General features: G+C 44.7%; 1 protein-coding gene across 1 annotated transcript in view; it reads left to right on the forward strand.

The window, feature by feature from the left end:
* The window catches only part of LOC118395829 (protein O-mannosyl-transferase TMTC2-like), a 178,134-nt gene that overhangs the window by 138,564 nt on the left and 25,735 nt on the right, over window positions 1–13,835 (forward strand). The window contains exons 6-9 of the mRNA XM_035789804.2: window positions 2,325–2,509; window positions 3,117–3,195; window positions 5,775–5,896; window positions 13,365–13,446. Coding sequence (XP_035645697.2) covers window positions 2,325–2,509; window positions 3,117–3,195; window positions 5,775–5,896; window positions 13,365–13,446 — 468 coding nt within the window. The remainder of the gene's footprint in view (window positions 1–2,324; window positions 2,510–3,116; window positions 3,196–5,774; window positions 5,897–13,364; window positions 13,447–13,835) is intronic.

Raw genomic sequence — 13,835 nt, forward strand, 5'->3', positions numbered from 1 at the left:
TCTCTCCCTTTCTCCATCTCTCCCTTTCTCCCTCTCTCCCTTTCTCCATCTCTCCCTTTCTCCCTCTCTCCCTCTCCCCCTTTCTCCATCTCTCCCTCTCCCCCTTTCTCCATCTCTCCCTTTCTCCCTCCCTCCTCTCTCCCTTTCTCCCTTTCTCCCTCTCCCTTTCTCCATCTCTCCCTTTCTCCCTCTCTCCTCTCTCCCTCTCCCCCTTTCTCCCTCTCTCCCTTTCTCCCTCTCCCCCTTTCTCCATCTCTCCCTTTCTCCCTCTCTCCTCTCTCCCTCTCTCCCTTTCTCCCTCCCTCCTCTCTCCCTTTCTCCCTCTCTCCCTTTCTCCCTCTCTCCCTTTCTCCATCTCTCCCTTTCTCCCTCTCTCCTCTCTCCCTCTCCCCCTTTCTCCCTCTCTCCTCTCTCCCTCTCCCCCTTTCTCCCTCTCTCCCTTTCTCCATCTCTCCCTTTCTCCATCTCTCCCTCTCTCTTCTCTCCCTCTCTCCATCTCTCCCTTTCTCCCTCTCTCCTCTCTCCCTTTCTCCCTCTCTCCCTTTCTCCATCTCTCCCTTTCTCCCTCTCTCCCTCTCTCCCTCTCCCCCTTTCTCCATCTCTCCCTTTCTCCCTCTCTCCTCTCTCCCTTTCTCCCTCTCTCCCCTCTCCCTTTCTCCCTCTCTCCCTTTCTCCCTCTCTCCCTTTCTCCCTCTCTCCCTTTCTCCATCTCTCCCTTTCTCCCTCTCTCCCTCCCCCCCTTTCTCCATCTCTCCCTTTCTCCCTCTCTCCTCTCTCCCTTTCTCCCTCTCTCCCTCTCTCCCTTTCTCCCTCTCTCCCTTTCTCCCTCTCCCTCTCTCCCTTTCTCCCCCTCCCCCTTTCTCCCTCTCTCCTTTTCTCCATCTCTCCCTTTCTCCCTCTCTCCCTTTCTCCCTTTCTCCCTCTCCCCCTTTCTCCCTCTCTCCCTTTCTCCCTCTCTCCCTTTCTCCCTGTCTCCTCTCTCCCTCTCTCCCTTTCTCCATCTCTCCCTTTCTCCCTCTCTCCCTCTCCCCCTTTCTCCATCTCTCCCTTTCTCCCTCTCTCCCTCTCCCCCTTTCTCCATCTATCCCTCTCTCCCTTTCTCCCTCTCTCCCTTTCTCCCTCTCTCCCTTTCTCCATCTCTCCCTTTCTCCCTCTCTCCCTTTCCCCCTCTCCCCCTTTCTCCATCTCTCCCTCTCTCCTCTCCCCCTTTCTCCCTCTCCCCCTTTCTCCATCTCTCCCTTTCTCCCTCTCTCCATTTCTCCCTCTCTCCTCTCTCCCTTTCTCCCTCTCTCCATTTCTCCATATCTCCCTTTCTCCCTCTCTCCATTTCTCCCTCTCTCCATTTCTCCCTCTCTCCCATTCTCTCCTTATCCCCTAATGGTGGTAGTTTTTTCTTGAGTCTTACCTTGAGGAAACTCTTTCAAACATGCTTCCTGCTAGCTCATTACTGTATCAGTAAGGTTCAGCTGTCACACTGCCTGGTTAGCAGAAGTCACTCTCATCCTCCACTGGTCATGTGCTAAATTATTCCCCTATAGTTTTCTATATTAACCGATCACCGCCAAGCGGTGGAGTCCTTTCCTTTGTCTCCCAAAGTGTAATTAATAATTATGAATGTAATCAGATGATGATCACACTTTGAAGTTCTCGTTCATTATGCAATGATCCTATCTGTTACTGCCGATAACTAAATTAATGAGTTACCTAAAGCGGTGGTGGGGGGTATTGGAGGTGACGGTGTGAGAATCAGTCAGATAATAAAAGTCATTTGTCAAGGTTGTACCATAATTCAATGTGTTTAGCTGGCAGCTGGTACAACGTAGAATCTGTTCATGAACAATTCCAAAGTGGCAGCTTCATGATGATACTCTAATGATATCCAGTTCCATTCCTACTGTTCTCTCTTTCAGACACACATCCTTTATGGAAACTGTCTTCAGAAACACTCAAGCCAGGGGGATACATGACATTTATTCCTACAAAAGGATTGTTGATTAGACCAGTTCACTTTGGATGGATGAAGGACAGAGAGAACTGAGGATAGGGACGAGGTCGAACTTTAGTCTAGCATACAGTTCATCTTGGGATGCCGATGTATACAGTATTGGTGGAGCCACGACCACCCCATACACTCCCTTCCACGAGTGTTGAATATGTATTGTTACCCCATGGATGTGGCAGCCAATTGATCATCAGTGGCTGGCCAATCTATTCAGAAAGAATTTTCATAATGACTAGTTTCAGCCCCATAGAGCCTAATTACTCTCTGGCTGCATGTTGATCACGTAATGGATCACCTATATGTCTCTCGTTCCCCCCTGCAGCCGCCTACTTGAACACCGGGATTGTCCTGATGAACCAGGGGCGACTGGACGAAGCCAAGAGGACCTTCCTAACCTGCGCCGAAATCCCTGACGAGAACCTGAAGGACCCCCACACACACAAGAGCTCTGTCACCAGCTGCCTGTACAACCTGGGAAAGCTGCTCCATGAGCAGGGGCACCAGGAGGTAGGATAGGGGAGCAGACAGGGGTGCACACACACACACATACACAGGGAGACACACACCAAACGTATTCACAGGAACACACACACTAATCATATACAAGCAGGTCGAAAAGTGCATCTTGTTCTGAGATTGTGGAAATTGTCAGGAGAAAAGCTCCACCACCCACTGACCTTCTACACTAGTATACCCACTAATTAACCGAACGTAGCAGGCGTAAAAGAAAAAGCCTGAGTGGAGTTCCTGAATCTGGTTTTCAGCAGATGAGGAAGCTAGGTTGAATTAGTTGTATCCCTGAAAACCGGATGCATCCGGTTGTTGGCAACTCCGCTAAGCCTACCCACTAACAGAGCCTAAAGGGAATCACTGCCTTGGGCTTTAGCGAGAGAGAGGCTGTGTGACACTGCACTAGCTCTCTGACTGGCCATGTCATGGAGAGGATAGATCCTTTCTCCTACAACAAGTCTTAACCACCTCTTAGTGACCTCTGATTCCATGCTTCCATTCAGCTTGTGAGGGCCCAGGCTGCAGTAGACAAATGACTTGTGGCCCTGGCATGTTTGGCTCCTCGTTCCTAACGGATGGTTCCTTTTGTTTTATTCATTCATAGGAGGCCCTCTCCGTGTATAAAGAAGCAATACAGAAAATGCCAAGACAATTTGCACCTCAGAGCCTCTATAACATGATGGGTAAGTGGCAATTATCTTTCTCTCAAACTAAACACACAATCTTAGCTTAGGAGAAAAAGGAATGAAATAGAAGATTGGTAGATTGGAGGTGTGGGGGGTACATTTGTAATCATTGTGTCAGCTGTTGGTTGTCAGCTTGGGTCCATGCACTTCTGGCTGAGTTTGTTGAACTTTATTCCACCTGAAGGGGGTCACAGGATTGAGTTGCATTGATTGTGGCCAGGGACTTGAGCTCGTCAGCTGAGCTATGCTTACAGTAAGCATTACACATTAGCCCGTTTTTGTGTAGCAGAGTGTAGACTCTGCTTAAGGCCGTTGGTTTTAGAGGTGCTTATGTTTTCATAACGTCTTAGAAATCTCAAGCCAGTATTGGACGTGTAAATCAGCATCAAAGTCGGGTGTGTGGCTCCAGCTCAACGCTCCCATTGAGGCCCCAATGTTGAGGTTTCCACAGCGTGTTAACGATAATAACTACGCTCCTCGTGTTACAGTCATGTGAAAGCAGCTGCAGACTAAATTGCGACTTTTGATTTCAAAATGCAATAATTTTCAATTTCAAGTAACCCCTGATTCCACTAGCACTCTTGTCACTCAATGGGCCTGCTGACATGCCTTTGTCCTTCTCTGTGGCTCCCCCATGTTGTTCCTCTGGCTCTCTTTCACTCTTTTACTCACTCTTTCTCTCTTTCTGTCACTCTCTGTCTTCTCTCTCCCTCTCTTTTTTTCTTCTTCTCAGTCTCTCTTTGCCTCCCTCCCTCTCTTGCTCTCACTCTTCATCTTGTTGAATTCCAGCAACCCCCCTTAGTACAGTACATTCACCAGTGGAGTCGAATTCAGCTTGACGGAGGTGCTGAGAAATCATTAGCAAATCGCCTCCCTCAGTTTGAAAGCTGTAAGGGCATTAGCAGGGTGGATGTTGCGTCATTTTCCCATATTTCTTGCAGCTGATTTGTACATTACATTACTGAGGAGCTCGTTTAAATGTTTGGTGCACCTGCTCCTATCTATTTACAGTCCAATTCACTTGGGTGCTGCCATTGTGTTTGTCATTCTCAAGAGGGGGAACTTTCGTCAGTGTACATGGCAGTCTGGGTCAAAATTGGGTCTTTATCTGCCAAAAAAACCCTCCGCTCAAATGGGCAATGGAATGTTCCACTAGATGTGATTTTCAACTCCTTGGAAATTGTATCGCTAAGTATTTTATGTCCATGTCTGTGCTTCCTCATAGACCTCCATCTGAATCTAATGGTAGACCAGAGAGGCACAAAGCCTGTTTCACCACACTCAGTCTTCTGCTGTTACTAGCTCTGCGTTACACCATGTCTGACAAATATGTAGATAAAGCGACTCATGTTGCCCTTATCATAATCATAACAGTCAATGTACAGTATTATATTAGCTGCTGGAAAGGAAATAAATTAAGTCTAGGTATTCTGTAACCCAACTAGGACATACAGTAAATGCTTCTGCTTATGCAGAACAACATAAAGCTGGCTTTCCTTGGATACTTTATATACTTGCTTACAAAAGACTGCAGGAACTCTGATCCTTATCATGAGCAAAAATGGAATTGGGGTCTTATATTTGATACCACTACATGCTTGAGTACCTTGTATTTAGAGGTATATTAAAAGGTCTATTACAGGCCATTGCTAATGAAGAACAGGGGGGACGGGACATCTGTTGATCGTCTCAGAGGTCAGCAGGTCAACATTCATCACCAGCCACCTGTTGTTTCTCTCCTGTTTCTTATCAGTGGAAATGATTCGCCATAATCCCCAATTTATAATCTAGCTTCAATTAGCCCTCCTCTCAAAAAAATATATATATAAGACCCCTGTTACAAGTTCATGTGAAACTTATTGCAGTCACGTCCCCTATCCCAGCATTACTCCTGTGATCATTACATTTAAAGCATTGTTTTGGTTTGTGTCGTGAAATGCAGTTATAATACGTGTCAGGGGCAGGAGAGAGAAAGAAAGAGGGATTGTTTGTTCAGGTGGGGGTAAAGTCTTCAAGGCTGGAAGAGGTAACACTGTCTGAAGAATCAGGAAGGGTGTTTCTACACATGTCATCAGCAACATATCAGACAATCAGCTCAGGCCAGTCATATTAAAGGATTGAGTCAGGCCCATGTCTGTTCTCCTACTCTGACTTTAGACATCCCATAGAACTCCATCCAACTAACACACGGGGGATCTGAAAATACACCTTAGTTCGATTACTATTTTTATAGGATTTTTGCTGAGCAGGTATTAGGAGTTTGTTATAGGATAGAGGATATTAATAAAACATATTGTGATCCGATCTAGGCTTTTAGTGGGACACTATTCAACTGATGCAGACAAATTCAAAAGCCGTCCTTTACTTTGCGATTTTGTTATGACAGTAGTCCTAGTAAAAGGTCCTTTAGCTAATAAAACACCCGTTTGGTATCGGGTTTCAAAGTGCACTGAAGTAATGGCAGGCCTTTCTGCATGACTTCCCTAGCTGTCATTTGATTCCTTAGTAAGACAATGGGAAGACGTGTGGTTCCTTAACCTCTGAACCTTGACCTGATGCCTCACTTCCCCTCACAGGAGAGGCCTACATGAGACTGAACAAGCTGACTGAGGCCGAGCACTGGTACAGAGAGTCCCTGAGAGCCAAGCCAGACCACATCCCCGCACACTTGACCTATGGCAAACTCCTGGCCCTCACGGTAACTTCTTCACCGTCATCATCTTCCTCCTCCTCCTTCTCTTCTTGGCTTTCTTATTCTTATTTAGCTCTGCAAGTAGCCTGAGAGTGTGCATGCAGATCATCAATGGCCTGTGTGTGCGTGTGTGTGTGTGTGGGGGGGGGGGGGGGTGATCACATTGAGTTTCTCAAGGTGCCCCATCGTCCTGTGGGGATAGCTTCCTGATTGAAACTGATGTCACGGCTGCCCTGTGTGTTTTTAAAATCTGTTACCAAATCCCGGGAGTGATTCTATACAACTGCCTAAACCGGCTCTCCCTTATCAGTTTCACTAATACAGGTTGCACATGGCTCCCTAGCTAACGAAACCAGCCCCTGCAACACATTATCCCTGAGGGACTGATCTGATGTGGATCCTCCTCTAACTCCAGACCCTACTGCCTTCTGGGCCTCCAGGGCCTTCCGACTACTCAGATGCTGTTCACCAAGGTCACGTAGTTGACCTGGGTTGGACTAAGAGGAGAAAGGATGATTTGTGTGCTAGGGGTAATTCACTCCACAAGGTCCCAGACAAAGACAAAGAGCACATTTATCTTTGTCAATCACTCATGTACCTTTCTAGAGAATAATGGCTGTAGATGAACATGATCTTTCTGCATATTGACCACCTTGCCAGATGTATTTCCCTGTCTGTAGTAAGTGAGTGGTGGTAAGTTTAACAAACAACTGAGCAGGCATTTAAGGGAAAAGCTGACATGAACTGGTCTCTTATCAAGAGCCATTAGATACAATCTCTGAAACGTAGATTTGTCTCATCATACACCAGGGGAACAACAATATACAATAGAAGAAGAAAAACTTCCCTTGAGTGAGCAGGCAAGGGAAAACACACTGGTTGTTTTAGTAAAGAAAGGGGTATTGATTTAGATAAACGTTCCGAGCTCATGCCTGTATTCCTCTCGATCATCCCTGGAACACGTGTGACGTCATCAGAGTGTGCGGCTCAACACTATGCAGGAAACACTCGTTTTGTTATTTTTCACTAAAACATAACCAATATTCATTAAATATAAATACTGAACTTGTTTTTGCATGTATTCCATGACGCGGTAAGCTTTTAACAGCTGGGACCTCTATTTCTTGTCCTGGAATCCCTGTTAACAGACAGCCTGCTTAACAGAGCCGCTAAGCTGCTAGCCATCAAGCTAATGAAGTTAGTCCCAGATGAGTTTTGCAATTGGAAATAAATGAACGTTTCCAGCGCTGTAGATACAGATACAAACAACGAGTAGTTTCACCGTCCTGGAGCCTGATCTTCCTACACTTTCGTCGCTGGGGGTACCTGTGTCTGCGGCCGGAGTGCCTACTACTACGATTTCGAAGTCGACGTTGGCAACCTTCTGTCCCTGCTCTGGATTGAGCGGGGATTCTCCATTTGTCGGGGGCCTGCACCAGTCCTGGGAGCAATGAGCTCAAGTTATTCTGCCTCTCGCCCGTCCAGAAAGGGTTCTCTAAATCCTGTGAATGAAACGTGGGAGTGGACAGATTTCCTCGTCCTTCTCGTCAGCCATGATTTTGGGCAGCTCCATGGTTAGAAATATGACTGTTCCTGGTGCAAAAACAATGTCCTATCACGGAGCTCAAGTAAATGGCATTACTAAACTGCTCCCGAATGTACGTCAGGACATGGAAATCGATTCTATCATAGTCCATGTGGGTTTTAATGACACTATGAAGGGCAGTTGAAACTGGATTTTAGAGCTGACTAACTCCCTGCTAGACACTAATAAAAGACCCATCATATCTGGCCCTGTGCCCTCTCTGAATTGTGGCATTGAGCGCTTTAGCACGATTCTTTCTCTTCACAACAGGCTAAGTGATTATTGCAGCTCAATGGGTGTAACTTTCATTGACAATTTCAATACCTTTTGGAAACACAGTATTATAAAGCTGCATTGAGACAATGGCTTATCAATGACCCAAGCCCAGCTCAGTTAATCTCTACCATTGTGACACTGAGTTGTCATAATGCTTCAGCAAATGTACATTATACCAGGTGCATTGGTAGACACAATGTAAGTTTCCTAATTTATGTTCCTCCAGCTAACCTCTGCTGATCCTACAGCTATTGTATGCAGTAATCATGTGCCTATAAACCGGATGTATACTGTTAGCATTGAGGCGGTGTGCCCTAGTAGGAAGTCCACAGTGTGCAGCTCACCCTGCACAAACATAAATAAGATGTGAATATCTACTTCTGATAAGCTTCCCAGTAAAGCAATGAAAACATGTAAGCATCCCAGAAGAAAAGTTCTCAAAAAAGCCCACGTTAACATATGTAGGTTCATGAAATCAATCATTTGCCAGGAACAGATGACAATCTCTCGAAATCACTTAGATAATACCTTTCATGATACAGTGGTAGCAATAAAAGGTTATAAAATGTACAGAAAATACAGAAATGGCAATGGGGGAGATGTTGCTGTTTTATATTCAGAACCACATTTCTGTAAAGCTCAGAGAGGATCTCATGTTAAATACTTTTGAAGTAATATGGCTACAGGTTCATTTGCCTCACCTTAAGCCCACTCTGGTGGGAAGCTGCTATAGACCACCAAGTGCTAACAGTCAGTATCTGGATAACATTTGTGAAATGATTGATAATGTATGTGATAACAACAGAGAGGTGTATTTTCTGGGTGATTTAAATATTCACTGGCTTTTGTCAGGCTGCCCACTCAAGATAAAGCCTCAAACTGTAACCAGTGCCTGCAACCTAGTTCAGGTTATTAGTCAACCTACCAGGGTAGTTACCAACAGCACATGAGTGAAATCATCAACATGTATTGATCACATCTTTACTAATGCTGCAGAAATGTGCTTGAAAGCAGTATCCAGATCCATCGGATGTAGTGTCACAATATAGTAGCCATATCTAGGGAAACCAAAGTTCCAAAGGCTGGGCCTAATATAGTGTATAAGGGGTCATACAATACATTTTGTAGCGATTCCTATGTTGATGTAAAGAATGTTTGTTGGTCTGCGGTGTGTAATGATGAGCAAACAGACGCTGCACTTGACACATTTATGAAATTGCTTATTCCAGTTACTAATAAGCATGCACCCATTAAGAAAGTGACTGTAAAAACTGTTAAATCCCTGTGGATTGATGAGGAATTGAAAAGTTGTGTGGTTGAGAGGGATGAGGTAAAGGAATAGCAAATAAGTCTGGCTGCCCAACCGATTGGCAAACGTATTGCAAATTGAGAAATCATGTGACGAAATGTAATAAAAAGAAGAAGAAGAAACTACACTATGAAACAAAGGTAAATGACAAAAAGAATGATAGTAAAAAGCTTTGGAACACCTTAAATTACATTTAGGGAAATAAGGCAAACTCAGCTCCATCATTCATTGAATGAGATGGCTCATTCATCACAGCACTGACTGATATTGACAATTACTTTAATGATTTTTTCAAAGGCAAGATTAGCAAACTTAGGCATGACATGCCAGCAACAAACGCTGACACTACACATCCAAGTATATCTGACCAATTTATGAAAGACAAGCGTTGTAATTTTTAATTCCATAAAGTAAGGTTGTTTTTTTGTTGTCTATCAACAATGACAAGCCACCGGGGTCTGACAACTTGGATGGAAAATTACTGAGGATAATAGCGGAAGATATTGCCACTCCTATTTGCCATATTTTCAATTTAAACCAATGTGAAAGTGTGTCCCCAGGCCAGGAGGGAGGCAAAAGTAATTCCACTACCTAAGAATAGTAAAGCCCCCTTTACTGGCTCAAATAGCTGACAAATCAGTCTGTTACCAAACCTTAGTAAACTTTTGGGAAAAATTGTGTTTCACCAGAAACAATGCTATTTTATAGCAAACAATTTGACAACAGACTTTCAGCACACTTGTAGGAAAGCACATTCAACAAGCATAACACACAAATAAGGAATTGATGACAAAAAATACTGTTTTGTTTGACTTCAGTGCGGATTTTGACATTATCACATATAGCAGCTTACGGGGATCCATAATAAATACAAATATCAATACAAATCTCAGGCAGAGATCAACAATGGTTTACCTGGGCTTTCTTTCTCCTCTGTGTGTAAATGATGCAACCTCAGGGATAAGGAGAGGAGAGAGCTGTCAGACTTACAGACTCAATAGCCTTGAGATGGTTTTCAAAGAACAGAGTGTAGTGTGAAATGCAGTGGCTCAACCAGTTCTAGCACACATTTGTATCTATGAGGGCCCAGGTGTGTAAGTTGGTAAGAGCTACCTTGAAGATGTTCACTTCACCTTCTACCTCCATCAGCCCCATCGTGACCTCCGGCCTTCCACCATATCACTACCTCTACTGTCTCTTCACTGACGACTGAGTTTAGTCTTGATCAGATACCACACCAGGAAAGTGACCCCCACCTCCACTCCCATACCCTTTACCCCCACTGTGAGTGATGAGGAAATAGCCTTCCTGTCAAGGGTCCTAAGTTCAGATCCTGGCAGGGGATCGTCGTTTGGGGGAGGGGTTGCGCGCATTGGGGGACAGGGTTTGGCGTCGTTCTCCTGCTGGGCTAACCCCTGTGCACCACACCCGGGACCCCCTGCGGGGAGGGGTGTAGCTGAGGGCGGAGATGTGTACCATGGTGGTGGGTGTTATTGAACTCAGTCATTCACAAGGCATTTCCGGGCCTAATCAGATGCAGGCTCCATTCATAATCATCTTGATGGCTGCCAGAGTGGAAGTACACATCTGTTCCACATCTGATGTCACTGGGAGATTAGGGGGTCAACACTAACAATAAGCGCAGTATGTGTGAAAACCGGAGATTTCACCTCCATAATGAGTTGATATTGAATAGGAAATGGATATGGGTGGTGGGAGACAGACAGACAGACAGACAGACAGACAGACAGACAGACAGACAGACAGACAGACAGACAGACAGACAGACAGACACACAGACAGACACAAGATAGAAAGACAGACAGACAGACAGACAGACAGACAGACAGACAGACAGACAGACAGACAGACAGACAAACACACAGACAGACACACAGACAGACACACAGACAGACACACAGACAGACACACAGACACACACAGATAGAAAGACAGACAGAGCTGTTTCTTCCATCGATTCCAGTCCATTCAAACACTGCAGGCTGTCAGGCCATCTATCAGCATCGATCACACATAGTTAATAAGAATCTCTCTCTGCTGCTGTTGCTGTGGGCCGATGCGCTGCACAGCCAGTTTAAGAACCTACTAGGATGCATACAAACCGCCACTTTCCCCTCACACACTAAATAATGTTTTGATCTGGATACCTGACAGTTGTGAGGGGGAAAGCTAATGAGCTCTAATGTTGAAATTATGATGTTCGTTAGCAGTCTAGACATGAAACTGGATTTCATTGAACAAGCCACTCAGGAATAAAACTCCTCTAAGCCTGATAATGCCAAAATTGGATTCAAAAGATGAGAACATCAACAGGGGCTCATGGGACATATTATTTTCACATTCTGCAAAGATTTCTTGACAACTTTTCTCCAGTAAAGAGTTTCCTCACTTCTCAGTCAAATCTGCAAAGTACAAGTAACTGCCAAAATAATGGAAACACCTGAGTAAATGAGGGAAACAAAGTGTATTGAAACAGGTGCTTCCACACAGGTGTGGTACGTAAGGTAATTAAGCAATTAACATTCCATTATGCTTAGGGCCATGTATGAAAATCCTGGGCAGGCCATTATTTTGGTTACCATGGCTATGCCCCCATAGAATGGCAATGCCCCAATCCACAGAACACAAGAAGTCACTGAATTGTTTGATGAGCATGAAAACTATATAGTCCTCTCAGTAACCAGATCTAAACCCAATTGACTAATTATGGGAGATTCTGGAGCAGTGTCTGAGAGCGTTTCTTTCACCACCAAACAAAACACAGAATTATGGATTTTTTTGTGGGAGAATGGTGTCACATCCCTTCAATAGAGTTCCAGACAGTTGTAGAATCTATGCCAAGGTGCATTGAAGCTGTTCTGGCTCGTGGCCCAACGCCCTAATTAAGACGCTTTATGTTGGTGTTTCCTTTATTTTGGCAGTTACCTGTATGTACCACATGATTCAAATCCACACAAACAATGAGAGCCAGTGCATTAAATTGTCATAACGTGGTTTCCTGACAGGCTTTTTGTTTGAACTTCAATAAATAGAAATATGCTGATGTTATGACTATTCCAGCTGCTCCCCAGCTGAGCACTTTGTACTATTTGTGAATTTGAGAGACTTGAGCTGCATTAAACATATAATTCAATGTTCCATCTCGTCAATGGAGAATAAACTCTAATATTTACACTTGGAAATTTTGAGTACTTTTTGAGTTATTGTAGGTAAACCCGGTGAAAAATGTGTGAGGCACGGAATCTTCCAAATCTGATTTCAGTGTTTGGATAAAGACCTTTGCAATTAAAATTAATGAATTGTGTTCATTCTATATAGTGCATTTAGTAAACGTAATTTATTCTGGTTAGTGGTTTATGTAATATTAAGGGAGCTCTTGCCTCTTTTTGTTCATTATGTGAAATGCTGTGGCATTTCATATATTTAGGTTTCTATAGGCTTTAATTGATTAGTTGAACCTCTATTGTGATCTTCATCTCCATCAGAGTGCATCTGATACACAGATAAGATCTGCGTTGTGTGTGTGTGTGTGTGTGTGTGTGTGTGTGTGTGTGTGTGTGTGTGTGTGTGTGTGTGTGTGTGTGTGTGTGTGTGTGTGTGTGTGTGTGTGTGTGTGTGTGTGTGTGTGTGTGTGTGTGTGTGTGTGTGTGTGTGTGTGTGTGTGTGTGTGTGTGTGTGTGTGTGTGTGAGAGAGAGACAGAGAGAGGCAGCTGTGTTGGCTGGAGCCTTTGTGTGTTAGTTGTAATCTGATCCTGCTCTCTGAGGCCCCCGGGGCACTGGCTCCTCTGGGCTCCACTGGGCCCCAATCTGTCACTGCTGCTGCTGCCCCTCATCAGGCTCCAGTCACCCTGTCTGTCACTCCTTGTGTGACGTAACCTGGAACGACTCTACGCACCCTATCTCAATCTCTGTGTGTGTGTGCACACATTTCTCTCTCTCCCTCTTGTTTATCTCTCTCTCTTTGTGTGTCTGTTTGTATCTCTCTCTTTGTGTGTTTGTTTGTCTCTCTTGTATCTCTCTCTTTGTGTGTCTGTTTGTCTATCTCTCTTTGTGTGTCTGTTTGTCTCTCTTGTCTCTCTCTCTTTGTGTGTCTGTTTGTCCCTCTTGTCTCTCTCTCTTTGTGTGTCTGTTTGTATCTCTCTCTTTGTGTGTCTGTTTGTCTCTCTTGTCTCTCTCTCTTTGTGTGTCTATTTGTCTCTCTTGTCTCTCTCTCTTTGTGTGTCTGTTTAGCATCTCAACGGCAACAAATACTGACAATTGATTTAATTCCTCTCCCTTCGTAGGGTCAGAAGACTGAAGCAGAGAGGTTATTTCTGAAGGCCATCCAACTAGACCCCACTAAAGGAAATTGCTATATGCATTACGGTAAGTACTGCCATTCTGGGTCAGTTTCTTTTGATTCACCAACATTATATTAAGGTTACAAATTAAGAAATGATCATGGTCAACACACATCAACACAGTCGTGAAGAGGGCACGACAATGCCTCTTCTCCCTCAGGAGGCTGAAAAGATTTGGCATGGGCCCTCAGATCCTCAAAAGGTTCTACAGCTGCAGCTTTGAGAGCATCTTGACTGGCTGCATCACCACTGGGTATGGCAGCTGCTTGGCATCCGACCACAAGGCGCTACAGAGGGTAGTGCACACGGCCCAGTACATCACTGGGGCCGAACCCCCTGTCAACCAGGACCTCTATACCAGGCGGTGTCAGAGGAAGGCCCTAAAAATGGTCAGACTCCAGCCACCCAAGTCAT

This window comes from Oncorhynchus keta, chromosome 17 (assembly GCF_023373465.1).
Source record: "Oncorhynchus keta strain PuntledgeMale-10-30-2019 chromosome 17, Oket_V2, whole genome shotgun sequence".
NCBI lineage: Eukaryota > Metazoa > Chordata > Actinopteri > Salmoniformes > Salmonidae > Oncorhynchus > Oncorhynchus keta.